Genomic DNA, 25970 nt, shown 5'->3' with positions numbered 1-25970 from the left:
AGGACAGGAATTAGAATCTGAGCATGCTCAACAAAGATCTCCCAAACCACTGGCTATTTCACAAAGAACTGGCATTCAAAGAAGTACTCACAGAATATTGATCCATGTTCCATATTGCTAACCACAGCATACTTCCAAAACAGAATACTCCAGCACACCAGGGTACAGAAGTTAGTTATTAGCGATTTTGACAGTGTTTCAGCATGGGAGCAGATTGCTATCACTGCTGACACTGCCAGTGTTTTGAACACAGATGACAGGAAAGTCAGTGTTTTGCATAAATGCTAGGTCTGAATAGGTACTATTTGTTTAAAACAATGATTCTTCACCAATCAATAGTTTCAATGAATTATTATAAAAGTACCCCATATAGATAAGCAAATATATTCAGGATTGCCATGAAAGTGGACAAACATCACTTAATTTAATTGTCTAATAATAACATGGATTGTCTAAAGGAGAAAAGCATCCTAAACTTTTAATACCTCACTTACAGAATTCAATAAATATATTAAGATTAATGAAATAGTAAAAAAATATTTTACAACAAAAAAACATATATGTAATGTAATGTAATTTAATGTGATTAAATTATTATATATATATCACTAATTATTTAACTGAACTACAATAGTATCCAAACCAAGACTTCACTGCCTAACAGACACATTCCAAACTGCCCAGGAGGGGTATGATCTAAATGAGATTTGTCACAAAGTAATACATCTTAGAAAATGAGACATATGGGAGTGAGCAGAATTTACACTTTACATGTGACCTGATGGCAGGACTCCTGCATCTTATTCCAGCTCTGCTATGAACTCATTGTGAAATCACTCACTTTCTATTTCTCTGTCATCATTCTCCTGATAACAGTGTTTATTATTTTTTTTCCATTGCAAGACTATAATTAAAGAAGTCCTTGAATAAATACTCAGATCTGAATCCTTCTCACTGTGCTCTCTCAACCAAAAGGTCTGTCAGTGCAATTATGTTGTTTTAGCTCTATCAGAAAATCAAGTTTTCACAACATAGGCTATATGCCAAACACACAAACATGGTACCCACTAACACACCACAAAAATAACATGTCATAAGTTCAAACAGTATTTCATTCTCTTCAGATTTAGCATGCCTATGCTATTCTGAGATGAAAATCATCCTGTCCATCAAACAGTGTTAGTGACATAAACAACCTGGAGCAAACAGGCATGTTACATTAGCACAGAGGAGTAAAATCAACACCAGCAGTTAAAAAGGTAATCTGGAAAAAAGCCTTGAGACTATGCAGGAAAAAATGTTCTAAACTTGAGTTCTCACAAACTCTGAAATTAATGGGTACAAATAGTTAAAATACAATTTAACTGCAAATTGAAAACCATGATAGCTTTTCCAAGATTATGTTCCAAAATAGTTATAATTCCTAAATAAAATAAAATAAAAATCACCATTTCACAAGCACAATAAGAGCAAATAAAAAAAAATCTTTTTGTTCAATTAAATCTGATCCAAAAAACTTTACATTATTTAGTCTCTAAATTGTTCAAAGCACATAGTTAATTATCACAGTTCCAATGACAGCACAATATAGCTATCAAAAATATTGCAAGAAAGGCAAATCTATAGTGAAAATAAGAACACAATCCTAAAAATGAGTGCAAATTCATCCCCATTATATTTTCTTTCTTTCTACTGGAATCAAGAGATGAACTTAAAAGTTTCAAACTCTTTCCTTAAACTGGCATTCATATTTATAGTAGTGAATTTAATTAACCTATGTCAAGATATGTATAGTAGCGAATACTCTCTTCTCTAAAGCTCTTAATACCAGGAATAAGATCTTACAATATATTCCAAGACAAAAATCACCCATTATAAGAAAGCATTCCTACAAACCACTGAATTAAATGAGTGACACACTGAGACTGAAGATAATGGGGCCACCTCTGCTTTCTACAATACATAAGTATTTTAATAATCCTGGCATTATCCCTGAGGATAAATTCCTTGCTTCTGCCAGGGGCTAACCTCTTCCTTCGGTGGGACCAATCATTTATTTACATGGTATCTTGAAACAGCTTACACATGAAACAACAGACGGCTTTTGTTTGGCTGGTTTTTCATTTGACAGTATTTTGTCTTCGAGAAAAAAGACAGACTCAGCTCAAAAACCTTTTTGCTGAGTGTGTTCAAGTGTAGAGAGAGAAAGTAGCTCCTTCAAGAAGATGACACACACACAGCCCAGCTAATCTCCCCTGGCTGTTGTCAAGGTATTTATAAGGGTTTTTACAAGGCTTTTACAAGGGTTTCCTGTGCTCCGGCTCCAGAGCCAGGGATGACTTGTCACATTTTAAAATTAGTGTTCTGATGACAGATGTCCTGTTTCCAGAGAATCAGCTATTCCCACCTGTGAATGCTCATGATGCAAGTATAGAATCGACACATGGGGGAACTGATTAGATTCTTTACTGCTACTGACAACTTGGTTATACTTCAGGGATCTTCAAAGCAGACATGAATGCCAAATCTTTATAATTCCCGTGTATATTGTTCTAATTGTGCAATATTCTCCCTAAGCCAGACATGTAAGGGAAGATTTAGTAACCTATATAACTTGAGTAAGTTATTCCTCCTTGGAGGAGTAAGAACTGTTGAAGATTGTTTAAAGAGCTTTAACTAACATATAAGATCATAAAATTTTAAACTGAAGATAAAAAAATATTGTTCAGCTGTCAGATCTATAAAACTATGTCACAGCTTCCTCTAGGAAAGTAATGGAAGTATCTTCAATTTAGACATGTTAAACTGATCTGGAAAAAGTATTTGGTAGCACATCTATTTTAGTAGGGATACAGAAAAGATCATTTAGTAAGGAATTTTAATCTCTCATTTTTCAGATTAATAATAGTTTGGACAAGAACCACCTTACTAAATAAAAGTAACAGAATAAAATATAAGAGAAGAAACTACTGCAATTAATATTTAGTTGCTAATTTACTTTAGGACAACCTCCCACCACTTGTATTCAAATTTGAATTACCATGTGAACACATCCCAAGTACAAGAAGCTCAAAAACCACTGAAAGAATAAAACATTTTTCTCTTTTTGGATATTGTATTGGATATTATCAGTAGACTTGTGTGGTTTTGTACTTAATGTTTTCTTTATGTCATGTCTCATTTAAAACATCAAGGTAATGTGAAACTCAAGCTTATCTGAAATAAAAATTTTGAAAGACCATAAAAAAATATAGTCTACATTGGTCACCTTTTACATCACTTGCAAGAAAAAATGTCAATTTTTGATATTTTTAGACGTTTCTGCTTTTAATTTGAAGGAGGAAAATAACTTGTACAATTCGTCCTCAACAACTTAAAGAGTTGGTATTTCTAGATTGCTTTGCGAAACTCCAAAGATAAAAGGTCAGGAATCAGTGATCCTCAAGCAGTAGTGTATTTAGATACATGTCTTTGAAAAAACTTCACTTGCCCACAAATTAGCAGCCAGAGCAAGGTTTCCTCAAGTGCAAGGTGTTTTCTAGGTAACCCTGTCTACTCACAATTTAGTGGCAGGTGCAAACTATTCTTGAGACTCTGCAGGTTTTTCCACGTAACTGAAGGTAGACTCTTGACTAAAGAAGTGTTATTATAAACACAATTTTTAAATTACAATACAAATAACACAGGCAAGCCAACTTAATGCTTTGCTAAATTCAAGGCAGAAACCTGCTACTTGCAGAGGGATGATAGTCAAGGAGTGTCAGGTATTCTCAGAGAGGCAAAGCCAGAGATAAACCTTACAGACATAAGAAAACTTAAGTAGGTACAAATTATTGGCTAGAAAATCTTCAGAATCCATACTAAAAACCATGATAAATCACAGTTGACAGGAATTCATTTCATACAAACTATTTGATCTAACCATTCATCCACTAACTGGTACCACCGAGTGCTGTGCTTGCCATTTTGAGCAAATGAAAAGGCGGAATGAAGAGACAAAGTGAATCTGTTTGTATACTAGCAAAAGGAAACAAAAGGCAAGAAAAAACATTTGCAACAAGGGTTGCAAATGCTGTCATTAGTCTTACATAGGAAAGTGAAAAACAGGTTTTGACTCCTTATTTTACTTACAGAGTTATCAGGTGCCTGGGATTTGACACCAATCCCAACAGAAACAAAGCAGCCTCTCAAAAAAAACTCCAATCACCTTCCACTCAATTTCAAGAGCCATCTTCTTTCTAGTTTTTTTTCGTACTGTATTGCAATCCAAAGAATTTTAATTTTAACCAAAATACCAATAGCTGCTGAAATAAGAGAATGTGAATGTCTTCTATAGTCATGTTAACATATAAATGTATTACTCAATATATTGCACCAACTATTTACCTCCATAACTCTACTTCTCTAATATGGTTACAATTAGATTGCATTGCCATGGAGAATAACTGCAGTCCAAGCTTTCCTCTAATTTTGATTGCTGCTGAAGTTTCTCCTTTCATCTTTGTCCCAGAATGCTTTACTACTGAGCAGAAATCCTAGTTCTTGTAAATGCCCAAATAGAAAATCAAAACCATAAATCTGGCAGTAAAAGAGAACAAGCATTACAGTTTCCAATGTTACTAGAAGACTTGCAGCCTCATGGTGGGTTTATTATTTTCATTTTCTTGCAACAGTGTGTGAAATTAACAACCCTAAAACTTAACTGAATGGCTGTTATGCAAAGAACCACACATTTAGATGTAGGATTCTTCAAACAGATGTTTCTTCAGGATTAGAATTTTCTTCTCTCTTAATTCCACTTATTTCATTAATAATAGTGGATGAACACAGAAGTATCCTTCCTGAAATTCACTGTTTAATTCTCACATTTAATTATTTATTTTTTTAATAAATAGTAATATACAGCACCACCTAAAATAAGCTACTGATCACTCACCAGAATGTCCTTGAAATGTGTTGCTCTATGCACAACCCTAAAAAGATCGGGTTTTTTTGGTCTTTGAAATACTCACAGGCATACACATGCTACATTGTGGTGTGGAGGTTGTGTATGTGAGGCACCAACAGGAAAGTGTGCATCCTTGGCTCCTCACATTCAGAATCCCCAGTAACTTTTAAGGTGACCTCATATGGAGTTAGAAATATACACATGAATGCAATTTCTTGAAGATGTTCCATTACAAGCTGAACCCACTGGCTTTGACTGATGAGGTTATGTAAAACCTTAAGGAAAGCAGTATTTAAGAACCACTTGAGCTGCATCATGCACGGAAGCCCACAGTGATGGTACTGTGCTTACAAAAAAGCAAAAACACATATGGAATTTATAGGGACAAATCTGCAAGTCTCAGGGACAGACACATTTCTCATCTCAAAGCACACTTGTGCTCTTGTGGATACACATGAATCACATCTCTGGCCCCCTTGCAGTAGATCTGGAACCCACCATGTTACCACACTATCTCCTTGTGGGGGAAATCACCACGCACACAGGCATTTTCACCCTCTCTTTGAAAAGACGAATAAACTTTCTAAACCTTCTTGTCCACATTAAAAAAAAACAACAAAACACAACAAAATCCCCTGATATCTCAGATGTGTGTGACTTTGGTAAGAACACAGGCAGCGTGATTTCCTGGCTTGATTCACACATTGCAGGAATCACATAAAATGCAAACTTAAAGAGTTTTTTCCAACATAAAGAAAGCCAATACATCTCAAGATTTATTTTCCTAAGTATGTCACAATCACTAGAAAATATTATTTGAACTCAAAAGCACTAAAAAATTGAAGGAGTGATCACACAGCCATGAGCTTAGAGAGATGATCCGTAAGGGGATGTAAAGGAAACATAAAAGTCTCAATGAAAGACTGGTTCATTAGATCATCCAGAAAACTCTTATTATAAATTTTCCTATTGGGAAATTTTTCTGAAGAATACAGTGAACACTTCCAGGAACAAGGTGTACTCCTAAAGAGTGCCTAAAGAATAACTGCTTTTTTTGTTTTCAAAAAATTATTCTCACCAAGGGGAAGGAGACCTCCCCCTCAAAACATAGAGGATAAGTACAAAGCTGGCCACCACCCACAGAAACTGGTTCACTTGGCTGTGGGTGTACATACAGTGAACTTCCAAGCACTTTTTGATATGGCCATTCTCAGAGGATCACTGTAGGATCAGGAGACCTTCCACAGTCTGGAGTAACACTTAAGACATCAGGCAATGAAAGCCCCATGACTACATCTGAAAACCCAAAATCAACTGTTATCATGGACAAATGACTGTAGAATAAAAACTGTCTTCATGAAACTAGGGATAACTTAGGTCTTTTGAATATTGTAACTTTCTAAGGATCACTAATAATCAACCCCAAAATTAGCTCAGTTGGTTAGAGCATGGTGCTAATAATGCCAAGGTTGCAGGTTTGATCCCCATATGACCATTCACTTAAGAGCTGGACTTGATTCTTGTGGGTTCCTTCCAACTTGGAATATTTTGCAAATCTATAAATAATAAAGTGGCAAGAAAAAGATGAGGAAAATGACTGACTAGTGGGTTAAAGAGGTATCCAAATAGAACCCTGTGGGTAAACCAGACCACGATAAAAAATATTTATTCTTCGTTATGAGGGAAAAGATGAGCCCATTTAAGCATCTCAAGTCCCACAAAACTGGCTTGAGTATCTTCCTGAAGCTTGTTCACTCAAAATTCTCCAGTCTGTACCACTCAATATTATGAGGGTTAATCAATATGAGTCTTATACCAGATATATAAATTCCACATACAATCACCTTTTCTGCAGAGCATAAACATCTCATACCTCCTTTATTTTTATTTTTATTTTTTTTTAACAGAAATTATTGCCATGGTATGCTCTTGGCATTCTTGACATGTAGAGGTTTAGCCTCAACTACCACACTGGAGAACATTGGTGCTATGAGCCAGGTGGGACCAATTGCTTCAATCACTGCTGTTTGGGTATATCTGAACAAAGCATGTGCCTGCCTCATGAATATCACCAGCTGTAAGACAGACATTCACCACTGTACCTATGTGCCAATCACCTAGCTGTTGCAAAATACCAAGAAAGCTCTGAGCCAGCTCTGACGACCACAATTCTGAGGAGAGAGTCATTCCAGTGAACAGTCAAGAAATGCATTCAGGCCACCCTGTAGCCCTTGTACTGCAGACAAGGCCTTCTTCTGAGAAGTTCCAGAGAAAGCTGACGACTTTAACGAGTAGGAATTTGGAAGCACTACTTCTGTACATGTGTCATGGGGCAATTTGAGGACAGTTCCAAATAAAGAAATGAAAAACCAGCTAGACTGATTCTCTGTATCTGGCATGTGTAAGCAGTTATGTAGAAACTCACTGAAGTGATCTTAACTGTAGGACAGATGGTATTTGTGCTTTAGATCACTGAGGGGGAACCAGACCTGGCACTCTTTCCAATAAAGCGAGCATCTGCAATGACACTTCTTAGTTACTGAGCTGTGACTGCATGACAGAAGTGCTGTATCAGGAAAAGAGAGAAGAGCTGATACAGATCATGAAAACTTATGTCAGAGATAAAGATGAGCTTCTAGCTATAGAAGATTGCTCTAATGAGTCTTAGTAGGTGAGGTGGGTTAAATCTTGATAACAGCCACATGCCCACCCAGCTGCTCACTCCATCCCCTTTCTAATCAGTATGGTGGGAGAAAATAGGATACAAAGCTCATGTCTCAAGATAAAGACAGGGAGATTGCTTACCATTTACCATTGCAGGAAAACATACTTGACATGGGGCAAATTTAATTTACTGCCAATATAAATAGATTTGTGTAGTGAGAACCGACCAACAACAACAGAAAACCACTGAAGCAACACCTGGTCTCTATCCCTTCCCAGGCTCAACTTCACTCCTTTATTACAGACTGCTACTTATAGCCACTACTCCCCCAACAACACAGAGGGATGAAGGGTGAGCAGTAATGGTCAGTCAATAACTGTTGCTTGTTGCCACTCCTTCCTCCTCATTGAATCACAGAATTATTAGTGTGAGAAGAGACATTTACAGACCATCTGTAATACAACCCCCTTGCCATAGGGGAATCTTCCACTAGATCAGGCTGCTCAAAGCCCCATCCAATATTTGAACACCTCCACGGACGGGACATTCACAAGTTCTCTGCAATCTGTTACAGTGTCTCAGCAAAAAAATCTTTCCATTTGAAAATGCACTTGAAGCTCACTGAATCCACTTCAAGTCATTGCACCTTGTCTTCCACTGTAGACCCTGATAAAAATTCTCTCTCCATTCTTTTTGAGAACTCCACCACAGATACTGAAAGGCCACAGTATGGCCTCCTTAGAGCTTTCTCTTCTCCATATTGAACAACCCAAACTCTTTCAGCCTTTCCTCCCTCTTATCATTTTTGTGTCCAGCCTCTGAACCCAGTCCAACAAATCCACATCTTTCTTGCACTGAGGATTCCAAGGCTGGATGCAGTACTCTAGGTGAGGACTCATGAGAGCCGAGTAGATGGGAAGAATCACCTTCCTGGACCTGCTGCCTGTGCTTTTTTATGCAGCTGCAAATGGATCTCAGAGTCACAAACACATATTCATAGAATCATTCAATGATTTGGGTTCAAAGAGATCTAAAAACCAAGCAGCCCAACTTGCTTTAAAAAAAGCATTTTAAGGCCACTTCCACTTTCATGGAAGCAGAAATAATTGATAAATGATTTCTCACATCTTACCTTATCAGTCCCTATTCTCCTCTCAGTATGCATTATAACATCTGCTGGGCAACATGTGCACATGAAGGCCAGGCTGAACTGACTCTCTACCACAATGACTGGTGGTCAAAGCCATTTGTGTCTTGTTCAAAGTAAAGAATCTGCTCATATTAATCCCACCTCATGACTAGCAGAAAGACTAAGGTGATCTTCCTTGTTTTGTTGTATTCTCTGTTTCCTCCATCCACACTCCCAGTAATCTATTCCTCCTTTTGATTTCCTCTCTCTACTAGTCAGCATACGCGATCTGGGTACCAGCAGTTAACAATTCAGTGTTTAGACCTAACTGATGTGTAACAAAAGGCTTTTGTATGTGCATGGAATAAGTGTTGCTTTTCTCCCTCCTTTTCCTTTTAAAATTGATATGAAATTACATCAGGCAAACTTAATTTTGCTTTTTTCCCTTATTATAGCACTGTAACACATTCTTTAATTACACGACTATGTGTTAAAACTCAGTTAATAGGACCATAAGGGGTCATATGATCATAAATGCATCACTCCTTAACTTCTGACCATTTGATTTCAGCATCTGAACACAGTTTTTTAACTCGTTTTTGCATTTAATGAGATTAGTTGAGAACCCTTCACAAATGCTACTTTTTCCCACATAACTAACAAACTAAAGATCCCAGATGAAAATTCTCCTTCATACTTGGTCTTATAATCTGCTTGTTTAAAGATGGAGAAAGACTTTCAACCCATAGCTCAATGAGAACAAGTCCAAAATAATGCAAATAGATTTGGGGAATTAAAGCAGCTAGCCAGAGTATTCTATTCTGTCATAGCTCTCACTCAGTAAGGCAAAGGCTCCAGTATTATTTTAACTAATGTGCTTTGCTGGGGTCCCAACTACTCCTGTGAATTTGGGGAGCAGTAAAAACAAGGTCTTTCTCTTGAAATTTGTGCTTGTCAAGAACATACTTTCCTTTTAGACACAGGTCATATTACAACCACTCATCTAACTTCAAAACATGAAAAATGCCCTAAATTGAAAATTATATTATACCTCAACTAACCAAACATTTCTGTTATCATACTGCTGTCCACCTTCTAAGTGACAGTTCTCACAAGAAGCACAGTACATTCCAGATGCCAGGTGAATTGAATTAATTTTCAATTTAAAACTGTAAAATAGTCTTGAATCGGTCATCTGCAAAATCCTCTCACCACCATGTGTTAAAACTGCAACAGCCAGCAGCAGAGGAATTTCAGATAGCAATTCACTGATTAAAACTGTCAGATAATTTTTCAATGAATATGTCTCAGCTCTGGAATTAATTTCTCCTTAACCTGTGGTCTAACAGCTTATGTTTGCTAACTTCCATAACATTGGATATGGAACTGCAGAAGAAAATTACCATTGTATTTGGTGACAGGACACATGAGGACCACACAGTTCTTTGGAAGTGTTCTATTTTGGGAAGCAGCAATGAGATGAGATGAGATGAGATGTACAAAGGAAGAAATTAATTGAAATCAAGGTAAATTAATAAACTGCTCAGCAGGACTTGGAAAATATGTTTTCTAACGAATCTGTGCTAATTCTAGGGTAGCACAGGAATCTGTAAAAAAGGTGGGTGCAGGGAGCACACTTTGATGCTGGAAGCAATCCAGCCGCTCCCCGCACACATGACTGCCGAACCTCTGAAACTTCACAGCACTCATCCTCGGTGAGCTACTGTTGCCATAGCAACAGCTCTTTAAAACATGGAAAACAGGTCAGGTAGTTTCAAACTAACCACTGTTTCCAATGTCACTATTTTCCCCTGTAGTTTTGAACTAGCCCACCTCTGAGATGATCACTGGTCTGTTGCTATAGAGTCATCAGCCTGCAGAGAGAAGAAAACAAGGCTCTTGAGTTTCACAGGGATGTGTAAGTAACATGGAGTTTGGACTCCTTTCACCTTCTGCTTTTTCCCCTAAATCCTTTAGAAATCCCCTTCAGAGCTATCAGCTCTTTTCCATCTCTTTTCCTCTGAAAATACTCTTTATTCTGAAAACTGTTTAAGACTTAAAATTTTTAGTTTTCTTTTTTAAATAAAAAGGCACTGCAAAATATTAGATTTAAATTCTGTTACCGCTTTGTACAAGCAAAAGGTGCACTATTTGGCCATAATATCATTACTTCAAAAGGCCGTAGCAGTACCATTCAAAACTTTATGTAAAGAAGAGAAAACACTGCAAACTAGGCCTTTAAACCTCATGACAAGGAAGTCAGCCAGGTCAGGAGATAAAAAATGAAGCAGTTGAGCATGTACACATCAAGCTGCACTACAACCAACACACTCCAGCCCATTCCTTTTCTGTTTCTACAAAGTAGCACTGAAGGTAGACTGCACACAGTTGCTCATATATCCAAATTTTAAGCCACAGAAAAAATATGAAAGGACAAATCTTAGTTTCATTTTTTAATTTAATGTCTTTGTTACTTGAACCTGCCTGAATGTAGGCATACTTACACAGGTCTCTTCATCTTGCCTCATAGTTGTTTTCTAATAGTTGATGGAAACTCTTTAGACAAAAGTAGCAATGAAATGCACAACTTTGCAAAAGTAAAACAAAAAGCCCATTTCATCCTAAACACACATATCACAAGCACCATAGAAATACCATATTTCTATCTCTATGAACATATCAGCATAATAGTTCTCATCTTGAAGTGGTTAACCATCTCAGTAGAATACATGTTATTCTTGTGTATGGATGGCATTTAGAACATGTGACTATAATTAATGGCAATCTTAAAGTAACCCAAATGTTTGCACTTTAGAAAGAAAGCCTCCTCTTCTGTTCACACACTTACTCAAGTAATTCCCTATGCCAAAAAGCACAATCTTTAAAGAGGACACAACAAAACAGAGTCAGTCATCTCAGGACAGGTCTGTTTACTAACAGAATTTTTACATCTAGAGAAGTTTTTAGGGTAATGTGAAAGTTTGGTCTGTGTCTTTGAAGAACACTTTTCCCACACTCTTACTTGAAAGAATAATATTAAAATATAAAAATCAACTACATATACTGGACTGTATTGACACCATGAGGGACAAAAATTCAAACATGTTTTTAGAAGGCTCCACCTAATTCACATCTACAAGCACTGCAGCATGGTCATACATGGTCATGTGGTCAAGACTGCACAGGTTGCAAAGTTTCTGCTTCTCAGCTGCAGACCTAATCTTGCCCATGACCCTAGTCTGCTGCAATGCTAAATCAGTAAAATTTTTCAAAATGATTCAAGGTAACTTGTTTTAGTTCTCATTAGGGCACACTAAAAATTGGCCTGAAAATGAAGTCAGGGTCCTCAGCTGAGCATCAAGCAGCTTCTTGAAATAGCTGTAATCATACTACTGTACCTTTAGAGCTGATCCACTGAACAATTTTGTCCTGGAACATTTATGTCAACAAACTAGATTATCTGATTACTATTATTATATCTGTACAACTCCCAATTTCAAATGTAAATGTAAGTAATACCATAGTCATTAAATAGATGCCAGAGAAGAGTTAATTCTTCAAGTGTTCCTTTCTTAGGAACATGGTGAACTTACCCTAAACTAAGGAATGCTGAGAGAAAGTCTAAGTTGTGAAATTTCTAACCCAAAATCTAAATGCAGTTTCACATTTAGGCACATGAAAGTATCTTCTTTAACAGTCTGAGCAGTGAAACTTCACAATGACATTAGTAGGAATTTTGCCACTGACTTTAAGAAGTATGAGATTTATGGAGAGTTTGCCAGTAACCACAGCTTTGTATATTCGGCTTGCATAGCTTTATTTTTAGATTTTTACTCATATAAAAATATAAAGTAGATATAAAAACTGGTCATATTAATTTTTTTGCTTTGTTGGATTTATTCTCTGTGTGTTTACCCTCCATACACCAGGGGATATCACACAGGGGGCTTTTTCCACCCTTTTAAGTACTGGTGCTGTCCATGAGGTACACGTCTGTCCAGGCACAAACAACAACATGAATGAATGAAAAAAGTCAAGTCTCCAAACAGTTAGATTACAATCTTACACTGCACACATCTCACATTTTTCAACAAAAATAAAATGATTAGTTCATAGCAACACTACAGCTCCCAAAAAACAAAAGTAAAATGGATTATAAAGCATGTTTAGTCACAGATCTAAGGTAAAAGAATGACATTTGGGTAATTTTAACATATACTTTTCATATATTACTAAAATACAAGAAAATGAGAATAATAAGTTATTCAGAAACTACAGAAATAAAAATTTTGCTCTCAAGTTTCATAGGAGTTTCCTTTTATATCTGAATTATCCAAGTTATAAGAAAAAAAAAAATAAAACATACATGTAAGGCAAAGTATTTTGGACAATCCCTGGACTCGGTATATGTGTACTAAGTCAAATCTAATCAGATATCTGAAGATATTAATTCAAAATAACAAATAACTCCAAGTATTTGAGCCCACTGCTTGAAGTCAATGCCTTAGAGCAGAAGTGTCTTTCTTCAGATTCTACAAGATATTTGCAAACTAAAACCACACAGATTTTTTTTTCCGTTCCTCATAAAGCCCAATAGTATTAAATGTCAGCCATTTAATTTCCAGCATTTTGTTTACGAAATATTGTTAACATCTACACTTAATATAGAGTCTACACATGGTACTTATTGGCTGCCGATCAAAACATGAGGCACAGAAATCTAATACAAGCATTGTGATTATTCAGTCAGCCACACACTCACTAAGCTCATCCAATTTTTTTTTCTGTTGAATTGCTAGAATCCTATCTGACAAGATCCCATCTGAGTCCAAAAAAAAAGGAGGGGGCCGGCACAAAAAACCCTAAACTGATAAAAACATCCCATTCTTTAACAAACCTCACGATGAGGAAATCCTCCTTGAAACTAAGAAGCTATAAAAATTAACTTAAAACAATCTTCCAGTCACCCACTCCCCCGAGGCAGGTTTTATTTTTACTCCTTTTCATTAGCATTAATTATCATAGCAAAGAGCAGAAGAGCAGATTTTGTTTCCCGGTGGTAAATTTGCATGATACTGACATAGAGATGATTTCAAAGAAATCTGCTGAAACCCTGAGCTGGAAGAAGCACTCCTTGGTGTGAACATTGAGTGTGGAGATCAGACATTACGCACAAAGGTGTTGTACACTGTCTTGACACTAACAGTGATTCATGGAACATGAAAACCTCCTTGGATTAAATACCCTCCCTCTTTGTTTGTTTGTTTTATAAGGGAAAACAGAATAGAGATCTAAATCTGGTTTGATGGACAAAAAAGGAACATTTAAAACTGTCAAGCTACAACTGTTTTTTTGCTAGTTTTTCAAAGCTCCTCCTCAACTATGCACATTACTGAACTATTACACAATGATCCTAAAGAGGTATATTAGTACAGACAACTGGTTACTAAGGTAACAAGATGTTACTTTAAACCAGCAGCACTGTCCCAGCTCATCAGCTTCACTCATGTCTTTCCTTTGTTCTTTTTAAGCTGTGCACAAATTGCAAACTTGGTGTATAACCAGAGATACATACTAGAGCTATGCTTCAGTTTCTCAACTCATTTTCCTCATTCGAGCTAATGAGGTAAAAAAAAGGCATTAAGAATGATGCAAACATTTGAACTCTTTGGTGTGAAGTAATTTCATTCTGAACTCAATACTAAGAATTTTAAAGTTGGCTGACAAGTAAGTTTGAAAATGTTTTCTCACTAGAAACTATTTTATAATTAAAAAAACCATACTGCACATTGAAATTATTTGATGTGATAAAATAAGATGGCAGGGATCCCTTAAAGTTTTGGGAGGGAAAACCTGGTTAAGTCTTACTGATTGAACCTTGGCTGAAATTTTCCAGAGTCAGACTCATGTTTGGAAATAACAGTTGACTGCTAATTGCAAAAAAAGAACAAGGTTACTCTAGCTCTAGTTCCTCCAAAACACCAGTTGTCCTAATAAACAAATTAAGTATGTCACTATTTTTGAGAGCTCAAGCTTGTAAAACCTAAGTGTTCTCAACATCTTTTATAATTACAAACATCAGGCATCAGTAGAAGCTTAAAAAGCCATAGAAAATAAGGCCATTGGAAACATTTACAGGAGCAGGTCACCTATAACAATCCTCTGCTCCAAGTGGGATTAACTCCACCTAAACAACTCCTGATGTGTTTATCTAACCAGGTCTTCAACACTTACAACAATGGCAACTTCTTCAACCCTCCAGGCAGTCTGCTGCTGTACGTAGTTATCCATACTTCTGACTATCTAACTTCAATAAATTGCTGCAATTCAGACTGGACCTCTTGCCTTGTCTTCAGAGTATATGGCAAAGATAAATAAAAGCCATTTGTTCTGTTTAACATGTAAGAATACAAAAAGCTTTTTGCTCTGGAAGGGTGTTTCCTGTGCTCTTTTAAGATACAAAAATTTATATAATCTTTGTCAGACAGTGCAGCTCATTTTCCAAAACTGCTGAAGTACAGCACTGGCATTTTGTTACACTTGACTCAGTAATCGGAGTAACAGCCTTATAATAGTCCTACAATTTAAGATAAACAGAAAATACTGATTCTGTTTACAGCACAAAAAATTACTAAGGTTGATTTTCAATTATTTACGTATATACTAATAGAAGAAGGGACATACTCAAAGAGAAAGGATGCTGTATTCAATACCAGTTGCAGAAACACTCTGCTCCAGCATTGTATTTCCCTGTCTCAGCATGAAAAACAATTCTCCTTTTGTGATTAGAATATACAAACAGAATTTAGTTAAATCAATCAGTATTTCACTTATAGATTTTTTTAAAAAAAAGTGTAATAAGTTGTTCAGTTATCTTTGCCTATAAAATCTCAGCAACCTATAATACACTTCTAGTTTACATGTTAAGCTGCAAAAACTCCCCTCCTGAACAGCTGGTAAGTCTAACAAACCACAGCCATGACCTGCAAACCATCCACTGTGGACTCGTAATACAAATACCTCTCCCATTGACTTACCCACATACATACCTTTTACTTTTGGTAAATAATCACCCAAGACATAAGAAGTTTCTCTAAGAGCCACCTACTTTAAAAGGAAAGAAAAATTCCACTGCTGAGGTTCACACTGTCCTCACAAAATGATGTAGATAAAGCATGTACTTTTCAATAAATTCATTTTACAGTCTCTTCCCTTTTAGCCATGTCTGAACTGAATGGAATGCAATTCTGCATGGAAATTATCAGCACCAATAATAACTTTATCTCATATGTATATGGCCCATGCAAATGCAGAAACCTAAGTTTCATATTTATTTAGTAAAGAAAACATTCTTCCTGTCAGCTTCTGGAAATGCTTCATGATATTCAACAACTAATTTAAAAAAAAAAAAACCAAAATTAATCTATATTAATACTTAATTTAAAATTTTCAAACCTTAGAAGATAATCGGAAATTACTAAAAATAGATGAAATACATTAATTCCCGTTAATTAGGAAATGAACTGTTCCAAACAAACTCATCTGCTGCTTAAATAAAGTCAACATAAACTCAGCCAAGATTTTGGACAAAGACATACTTCCAATGAAGTTATCTCAGCTTAGCTTTATTAGTGGAGTTTTAATTTAATTCTAGACAGTCTTCAGTCATTTTATGCTATTCAATTTTTTACAGAATCAATTGTTATATTATACATTTGTAAATGTTAACTGAAGTCTCACTATCTGCAGTACTATTAGTCCAAAATTATATCCTAATGTATTTGTTCCTTTTGAAACCCAAGGAAATATTCTGCCTACAGTGACAGATGGCTTTTTAATTTTTTGTTGCTATTCCAGAATCTTTAAGTCACCCAAAATGCATCTACTTAAACATGATACTGCAGTTATTATGTAAAACATGATCTACATGTTCACTGTTTAATATTTAACAATCTGGATACCATTCCAGTTTGGAAATAATTCTGCTAGAGACAGAAATCATTACCCTAGCATTGCTATAATAAACAGATTTGCCTTTTTTAGATTTTATTGTCTCTTAACAAAAAGTAAATGACTCATTTAAATGAAATAACATATTCAACTAGTGCAAATGAAGTTTAGCAATTCATTCTGACTAATGTTAATTCAGAGGTTATCATCAATTAGGTTCATGCAAATCCTTTGTTAATATCATGTCCCATTCTAACACACATTACTAAGGGACAGAAGGATTTACAGGGCAATTTTACATCTTAATGAAATCTAAAACATACTAATACAGTAAAAATGTAAGCAGCAGGTTATTTCACAATATGTACACACTGCACGTCAATTTAGCAAGCTAAGATTTATCCAGGTATCCCCCAATTACAAAAATGTTGAGCTCTTCTTGCTCAGAATTAAAAGTTCACCTTTTCTTGGTGAAAACTAATTTCTATTATAAATGTTATACAATGTAAAATCTTCAACTGTGAAAGACAATAAAAAATTTAAGCAATCTGCTTTAACAGCACCCTGCAGCTATACTATTTATTTAATACACTGCTCTCTCCAGCATGTACCTATTTCATGGGAAACATTCCCCATGGAAAGAACAAAGCTATCATAACAGCAACATGGTCACAGGAACACATAATATCTACCAAAAAAAAACTTCTTAAAAGGACTGGCCAGTCAGATGGGTGAAACAAACACACCATTTGCTCTCATTGTGATCCAAACTGCTGACTTCTGAGCTAGAACTAAAAGTCAGCCCATTAAATAGTTAAGCCTCCTTATGAAAAGCTGCTTATACCGTGCTTCATTAATACTCCTAGGAATCTCACACCCATACATTACGGAGCTTTACTGCATTTTTACTTATTCAATGACACTATGCTGCTATTCCTCACAACGGTGAGGAATAATGCCTCTTGAAAAGAATTAAAATGTGTAAGAGAATTGCTTATAGACTGGTAGAATTCATTGAAAGCAAAATTCCATAATGATCCTTGAGTGTGAGATACATATTAACAATTTTATATAAAAGCTAAAGTTTGAATAAACGTTAGTTTGGGTGTTGTTGAAAGAGCTGTATATCAAATCTGAGCTTCAACAGCCGCACTTCAAAGGCTGAAGTGGAAAAAGCAAAACAAAACATTACAAGTACTTCCCCAGAAATACATTTCCCTAAGATTCACTGATATCAAAGACCCAGACTTTTAGGTTGAAGAATTTATCATGAGACATCAAAAAACAGACAGTAGAATAACGGAAAACAAAGATTAAAACCAGCAATTCTATACAAATTCCTACTCACGGAAAAGAAAACATTCAAAAGTGCTTCAGCGTTGAATGTTTTTGTTTGGTCACTGTTTCTTTTTAAAAACCAGGAAGAAATGTAGTATAAAAACTCCAAACACCTCTTTTGCATGAAAAACAGCACTTTAAGTCCAGAAGTAAATATAACATGATAAATTTGGAATAATGTAATGTTCAAGATCAGTATACAGTAACAGAATTCAGTCTAGTTAAAGTTATTTACAATATACCTGATTCAATGCAATGTAAACCTTGAAGGTCTGCAGTGACAATTTTTTCTTATCGATTCCTGGAACGTGACATCAGTAAACAGCACAGACTGATGACAGAACTGAAGGCCCGCAGGACCAAAAGTCAGAGATAGACCTTAAATTCCCATATGGCATCAGTGAAAAAGAATTAAGATCAGCTTTAAAATTTCAAAACAGATGTACTTCAGCAGAGAAATAAACCAAACCATAAATACATACTTACACAACAAATAATGCTGCTAAAACTACTTTTTTTAAAGCTCAGATTGATGTGACCAAAGCATGTTACTTTCTTGGAAAAGTCTTCTAGTTATATTTGTGTTGGCAAGTAGTTTTTAAAACATTTACATCAGGGCAGAAAACTATGCTCACACCAAAACTTTCAAACCAGCCCTAGCACTAAGTTCATTTGCCTTATTTTATATATTTGTTTATCCACATTATGAGAAGAGTTTCCTATATAATTTATTTACATTATCTAACAACATCAGCAAGTATGTAAGACAAACTGCTCTATGCACATGTGCATATGGAATGTACAAATATATTTCAACAAACAAAATAACTGTTTTATCAGACAGTATGAGAGACTAAGAATAGGATATAATATCACTGTGACCTAAAGTAAATATACTATTTGGCCACAGGAATAAGCTCCTTATGCATGTTTAACCTTATAATATATAGAAATAAGCGAAGTAATTAGTTGCAGGGATTTACAAGGTTTGTTTTCACTTTCTTTTCCCTTCTTTCCCACCTCAATGGCATTTCTGCTTCCTAGCTCATGCTTTAACAGACATATACACTAATAAATTTCTAGGGCTTTCCATCCAATACACTTAAATATTTCTTCTTTGCATGACCCTATTATTCACCCTGGCTCACAAGTTAAGTGTTCACTAGCTGCCAGAACTGCCATGGTGTGTTTGGTTTACAAGGGTAAGCAATAATGGTATCATTCAGGAAATTGCTTTGGTGACTTCTGGCTTACAGAGCATCCTTCCTCTTCTACACAGAAAGCTGGAGTACTATTAGTATATACTAGTATTAAGTTGAAGTTTGAGCATTTATATTTTACTTCTATCAACCCCTTCTTTAAATAAAATTATGACTGTCATCATTTACAGTATGGATACTTTTTTAGATCCCATTAAGGTTAATTCCAAAAAAAAATAACATGGAATTATTTAGTTCAAAAAGTTTCCATCATTTATCCTTTTCATGAATCACTTAGACTTCATGTCAGTAACTGAAAACATTCATGTTGATCTCACAAAGAACAGACAATATATTATGCATGCTGCCCACTAATTTATCCTTTAAGAAAGTCTCTTGCAGGCCACTTGCCAATACTGCCACTCACTGTCTAAAATATAAATAGAAGTGCTTCTAGAATATCTAAGTAAATAATAATTGCCAGTAGTTCAAATCAGCAGGCACTTAAAACCCATATCCTGCACAACATCAGCTGGTACCAGATGCTTCAGAGAAATGTATTTTTGAGTGGACTACTCTGAAGCAGTATATCCATTACTGAAGAACCCTCCTAAACTCTTTCTTAGGATGGCTTATCTCTTCTTCGTATTTAAAACAAAATACCATCACACACACAGAGTCCATACAAATAGTTACTCACTTTTGAAAAAATCCTATTTAGTTTTCAATAAGAATAATTTTGTAGCAACAACCAAGACTGCCTTTTCAGGAGGCCATCCACAAATTCTGTTAGACTGGGAATAAATTTCCCAGACAAGATGTGGATGTCACATTATTGGAAGTTTTCAAGGTTACAGCTTTATACAGCTACTGAAAGATGACTCTGTCCACGGCAGGAAAGCTGGAGTAGATGACCTCTAAAGGTCCCTTCCTTAAGAGGGAACCATTCTATGATTCTGAAGTCTGTATTTGCCAGTCCAACACCACTAGGAAGGTTTGCCTACAAAACTGAGCAGTGCAGTTTTCGATGATCAGAACTCCTTGGGTTTTGTTCTAGGACAAATTCCTATTTCAAGAAGGCAACTTAATTGTACAAGCAATGTCAACAAATTCCACATGATTATCCATGTATGAATTATTCATGCGTAAGTACTTACAGAATTAGCATCTTAGCATTTACAAAAATAATAATTTTGCCTGCATTTCTTCACAAGTAATGGATAAGAGAGGATGAATTTAAAATTGTTCTAAAGGCAGTTTTATTGCCACTATAATAACCCCACTTAAACAATGGCCAATTACTTTCCAACGAATAATGCAACTATTTTGTTAGTCAACATCAGGATGATGATTACTGTATCTGATAGAAAAAAATCCCCAAATCCTAAAAACCTCCACCCAAACCAAAATCCAACTAAATCAAAACTCTCCAGCAGCAACAGCTTGTAGTATGCTATTTAACTGGCTTTACCTCAGTAGTTTAAATTTAAGAGTCAGCTTTAAGTAGAAATGCAGTAAGTGAAAACTGGAAAGAAAATTCCCCACCTACAGCTGTCACCTAAAATTAAACACAACATTTCTCTTGAAATCTCAAGTGTGCTTCAAAAAGGCACCATGTGATCATATTTAGCTACTGCACTTTAGCTAAGAACATTTCATCCACAACAGATAAACAAAGATTTCATTGAAACATGTCAAAAAAATTAGGTGAAAACCAGGTATAATTACTTTTAAGTCTCTAATCAATAATTACATGTTTGATTTTAAGTGCAACTTATAACTTAGGAACATTTTCTTTTTGACCCTACTATAATTTGCAACATAGGCAAAATGAAATAAACTACACATATTTTGGAGAATAAAAACTCCACCCTAAAATAGATGAACTGTTTTAGGTAGAATAACTGTAAAAAGATGTGTGCTATTGGAACAGTACCAAGAAGATGACTTATGCAAAATGTAGGTGGTCTTAAACATCTCCAAGGAGATTGATTAAATGGCTCCAATCCAGTTTAAAATGCTTATCATTTTATTGAGATAGCCAGCAAACAAGACAAAAATATCCATGTCTGTAGCAATTTTTTTTTTTAGATAATTAGGTCAAATTTTAAGAGTTGTTATAGCACACAAATTTTAAGGAACTAAAAACATTGTAAAAAAAAAAAGTAATTACAAGGTAGTATAATGTCACACACCAATCCTCATTAAAAAGGTCCTGTGTTAATCAGGTTTACTTACTTCAACAACCAGGATGAGGCACAAAGATTAGATATTTGGACAGTATTCTTGAAAGTGTACTTATTTTATTTGTATTAGTATAGTTATAGAAAGTGATTAACTATTTTTGGCACATATAAAATAAACTGCATGCAAGAGATTAAACAAGGAAAAAGTACTTACGAAATCAAAGTCTCCATCTTGAGGGACTTTCCAGTTATCAGGGAAAACATTTTTGGATATGTGGTAAGGTTCATGCATGTTCTGATTACAGTTTTCAGGGCTTTTATTCTTGGAATCTTGTTTATCAAAGTAGTCCATGAAGGAAGGTCTTTGAACTTGTGGTGAAGTAGCATTGCCTTAGTTGAAAGAAAACAGAAAAAAAAGTAAAAAAAACTTTCAAAGATTAAAGAATTAATGCACTAGAAACGAAACTTCACTAATTAATTTTCCTAGGGTTTGCTAATACAGTCATCTGTATGTGATGCAAGCCTCTGTTTTTCCCCTGAGGATCTCCAGCATAAAAACTCATGGTCTAAGTATGATATTTTTGTAGCAAGATACAACGTGGAGAAATGTTCAAGACATTTCAGAGTTGCACACACAAATAATATTAGAAGTTACTTCATGCAATATCAATTTGTTGTTATACAGACTGAATAACATGAGGTGCTAAGCATCCCTTTGGGTGCTGAATGCCCCTAAACTCCTGGGTCTGGTCCACAGGCACTTGTAGGAAAGGAACAGAGTTTCACTAAAGGTGGGATTCAACAATTATTTAGAAAAAGAACTTGCAAAATACAGCTACACAAATTGTGTCTAGGTGCTGCTTAACTTAATTCATTACCAATGAAGATTCCCAGAAAATTACAGGATCACCCTCTACAGAGGGTTTCAAAGCACCCTATCTCCATATCCTGGGGGATTTTTGTCATCATCAAACAGCTGCAAAAGCTTTATGAAGCAAATCGAGATCAGCATGAACTTCTGTTCTTTTATCCTTTTCACAAAAATAAAGGTAAAAAAAAAAAATCTTCAGTCCTATATGATTAAAATTTGTTTTCATTTGTGGGATTTCAAAGCAAAATCATTACTAAATAGTATAAATTATATAAAGTATGTATATAAATATATATAAAGTATAAAAGCAATAAATATTACAATAAATAAATGTCACTGTCACCTCAGATAGCATATTCTGCATAGCACTGACACATGAAATGTACTTGCTGGAAGTGTAGCATATTTGACATGCAGATATATGAAATATATTTCCACAAATAAAATATGAAACAGGATGAGAGACAAATAACTAAGATGGGGGGAGAAACCTAAAACCAAAAATCAGACAAAACTATACATTTAAATTACAGGCAAAACAAAGTAATAGGAATTTTTATTTTATATACTTGTTTTAACAAGTGAAAAGATAAACTGAAAATATATTTTGTGCTTGTGTCTAACATGATTACTAGGACCTGCTAATCTCCTTAGCTGGCTTTGCACTTGTTTCTATTCATTCACTTAGGATTTTTCCCCCCCTCTCTTTCACTTCCTATTTCATCATCTCTTCCCATCTCCTTTGTCTAAAGATTTTCTAAGTAATTCTAATTTTACTGCATGACTAATAGCAGCCTATGTTTTCATTAATGTTTATTTTTGTACTGCCATCTTTTCACAGAACCATCAAGGCTGGAAGAGACATTTAAGATCATCTAGTCCAACCACTGACCTAGAAACACCATAATCACATCATAATCACCACAACCATACCCCAAGTGCCACATCCAGACACTTCCTGACGCTTCCAGACATTCCAGAGATGCTGCCCCCACCCCACCTCCCTGGGCACCTCATTCCAATGCTTACTCACTCTTTCTGTGAAAAGAAATTTCAAACTGCTAATCTGAACCTTCCCTGCCAAAACCTAAGGCCATTTTTTTTCATCATTTCACTTGATACATGGCAGAAGAGACCAACCCCCACCTTGCTAAAACCTCCTTTCAGGTCGCTGTGGAGAGCAATGTGGTCACCCCTGAGCCTCCTTTTCTCCAGGCTAAACACCCCCAGCTCCTCAAGGGACTTGAGCTCCAGACCTTTCAGCAGCTCTGTTGCCCTTCTCTGGACACACTCCCATGCCTCAATGTCTTTCTTGAAATGAGGGGCACAAAACTGACCACAGTGTCAAGGTGTGGCCTCCTCAGTGCTCAGTAGAGGGGTCAGTCACTGCCCTGGACCTGCTGGCCACACTATTCTTGATAGAAGTAAAGACTGTATGTTGATTTATTGCTTCTTTTCTTTCTACTGTTCCTAAATTTTTATTTTCTAGTAAGATTTCTTCTGCCATTTTTTAATGTGTGCTTCTACTGTCATGCTCTAAGCTTTAGTGAATTTGACTTCAGCTGCTTTCCTTTAACTCCACAATGATTCTTTGAATCAATCTGCTATTTCCATACACACCTTCCTTTTCCATTTTTTAGCTCATTTTTTTTCTCAATTATTGACACATTTTTCATATATTTTTTCTAAACCCAGATCTCTACTTACCATATTTTAAATTAATAACAACCATGACCTAACAATTCAGCAAACTAAACTCCAGGCTGAATTTAACTGACCAGACAGCAGATACCTCTTCTCCAGAATCTCTTAAGTTTGCCCCCACTAAACTCAAGATCACTCTAAAGACATTTCTTGATCTCATGAATCTGGGACTGAGGAAGGGATGAGAAGTAAACAGCAGGGATGCCAAATAACTACAGAGAAGAGCACTCAAGATCAAAAAACATAGTCATAGAATGGCTTGAGTTGAAAAGGATCTTTAAAGACCATCTAATTCCAACTCCCCTTCCATGTGCAGGCATGTCTTCCACTAGACCAAGGTTCTCAAAGTCCCATCCAGCCCAGCCTTGAACACTTCCAAGGACAGCGCATCCACAGCTTCTCCAGGCAACTTGTTCCAGTATTTTAACACCCTCATAGTAGATATTTTCTTCCCCATATCTACTCTAAACCTGCCCTCTTTCAGTTTAAAGCCATTATGCCTTGTCCTGTCATTACAGGCCATTGTCAAAAGTCCCCCTCCAGCTCCCGCTTTGGTACTGCAAGGTCCTACAAGGTCTCCCCAGAACATTCTCTTCTCCAGGCTGAACAAACCCAGCTGTCTCAGTCTGCTTTCATATCAGAGGTGCTCCACCCTTCTGATCATTTTCATGGTCCTCCCCTGGATTTGCTCCAACAGCTCCATGTCCTTCTTATTTTGGGGGTCCTAGGACTGTACACAGTATTACAAGGTGGGGTCTCATGAGAGCTGAGTAAAGCAGAAGAAAAATGGAAGAATCTAAATTTTAGAAAAGCACATATTTAAGTCAACCAATCCAAGAGAAAACAGTAGTATGAAGGGGGCAGAATTAAAAACAGAAATACAATGCACTTTCTTTGTACAAACTGTTTATTCCTTGGTGACTGCTGCCCAAAACCCCTGAAACTATTTGTACCAAAAAGATAGGACACCACACTGCTGGCCTTTCACAATCAATTTTTTCTTCTGCTGAGATGGCTGTACTTAAGTTTCATCCGAGACATAGTTATAAACAAAAAGATTGCCAGTGTCTCTGTTCAAAACTCTAAGTACCAAAATGTTGGCCCATTACTGGTAAGGTAGTCTCTGTCCTCTCACATATAAGGCAATACTAAAGATTTTCCAAGCATTGCTCATAAGTAATAGAAGACTACCTACATACATAAAACAAACCAACCCTTCTGAATTCCTTGCTACCAAATGCATATTATGGAAATTGGGTCAACAGGATTGAAATTACTCCAAGATAAGCAAAGAACATTTATTTTTTACTTTACTTTATTTGTTTTGCTAAATAAGAATTTAGAACTCCTGATTTCAGTTGAGCATACAGTCAGTTAACCCAATTAAAAGAGCAAGAGCTGCTTACCTTCACTGCAAATATAAAATCACACACAAAACCAGAAATATGACTGCAAAACGATGGGACCAGAGGTATTTCAACTTTTTTTGTTTTGTTTCTTCCTCCAATGCAAAAAATCCCAATGAATTTATTCAGATTTTTTTTTAATGTTTTGGTTAATTTTTATAAATAAATAAATTAAAAAAGAGACACTGTCTTTATCTCTGGCTAATCTAACAGGTTCAGTTAGCATTTTGTAGGAATGGGTTGACATCTACCAGTTTAAAGGCTACGTGGAAACTCCTACCTCTTTTGTATTTACTTTATAAAACCCTCAGGATCTTTATGCCAGAGCAAACTGATATAGGTTGCACCTTTTTTTTTTTTTTTTTTTTTCCAAATTAAGATAATTTTGGTCTGAAAGTACTTTTTGAAACTTTCATGAACAACAGAGTAACATAATCTTCTCAACTATCTTTCAAAAACAAAGAAAATTAGAAGTATAGCACATAAAGATTCCCTTAAGGACAATTAATTCACTCATCTATTCAGTAATTTACATTTGCCACAAAAAACCTACAGTACAGTCAGTATCACTCCA

General features: G+C 35.7%; 1 protein-coding gene across 1 annotated transcript in view; it reads right to left on the bottom strand.

Annotated features, from left to right (window-relative positions):
- The window catches only part of STK3 (serine/threonine kinase 3), a 128256-nt gene that overhangs the window by 26509 nt on the left and 75777 nt on the right, over positions 1-25970 (bottom strand). Inside the window, exon 10 of the mRNA XM_086881707.1 lies at positions 21630-21805. Within this exon, the coding sequence (XP_086737833.1) occupies positions 21630-21805 (176 nt within the window). The remainder of the gene's footprint in view (positions 1-21629; positions 21806-25970) is intronic.

This window comes from Cyanistes caeruleus, chromosome 1, assembly GCF_971803275.1.
Source record: "Cyanistes caeruleus chromosome 1, bCyaCae1.hap1.1, whole genome shotgun sequence".
Lineage (NCBI taxonomy): Eukaryota > Metazoa > Chordata > Aves > Passeriformes > Paridae > Cyanistes > Cyanistes caeruleus.
Note: the sequence above shows the minus strand (reverse complement) of the source record. Positions and strands in the feature narration are given on the sequence as shown.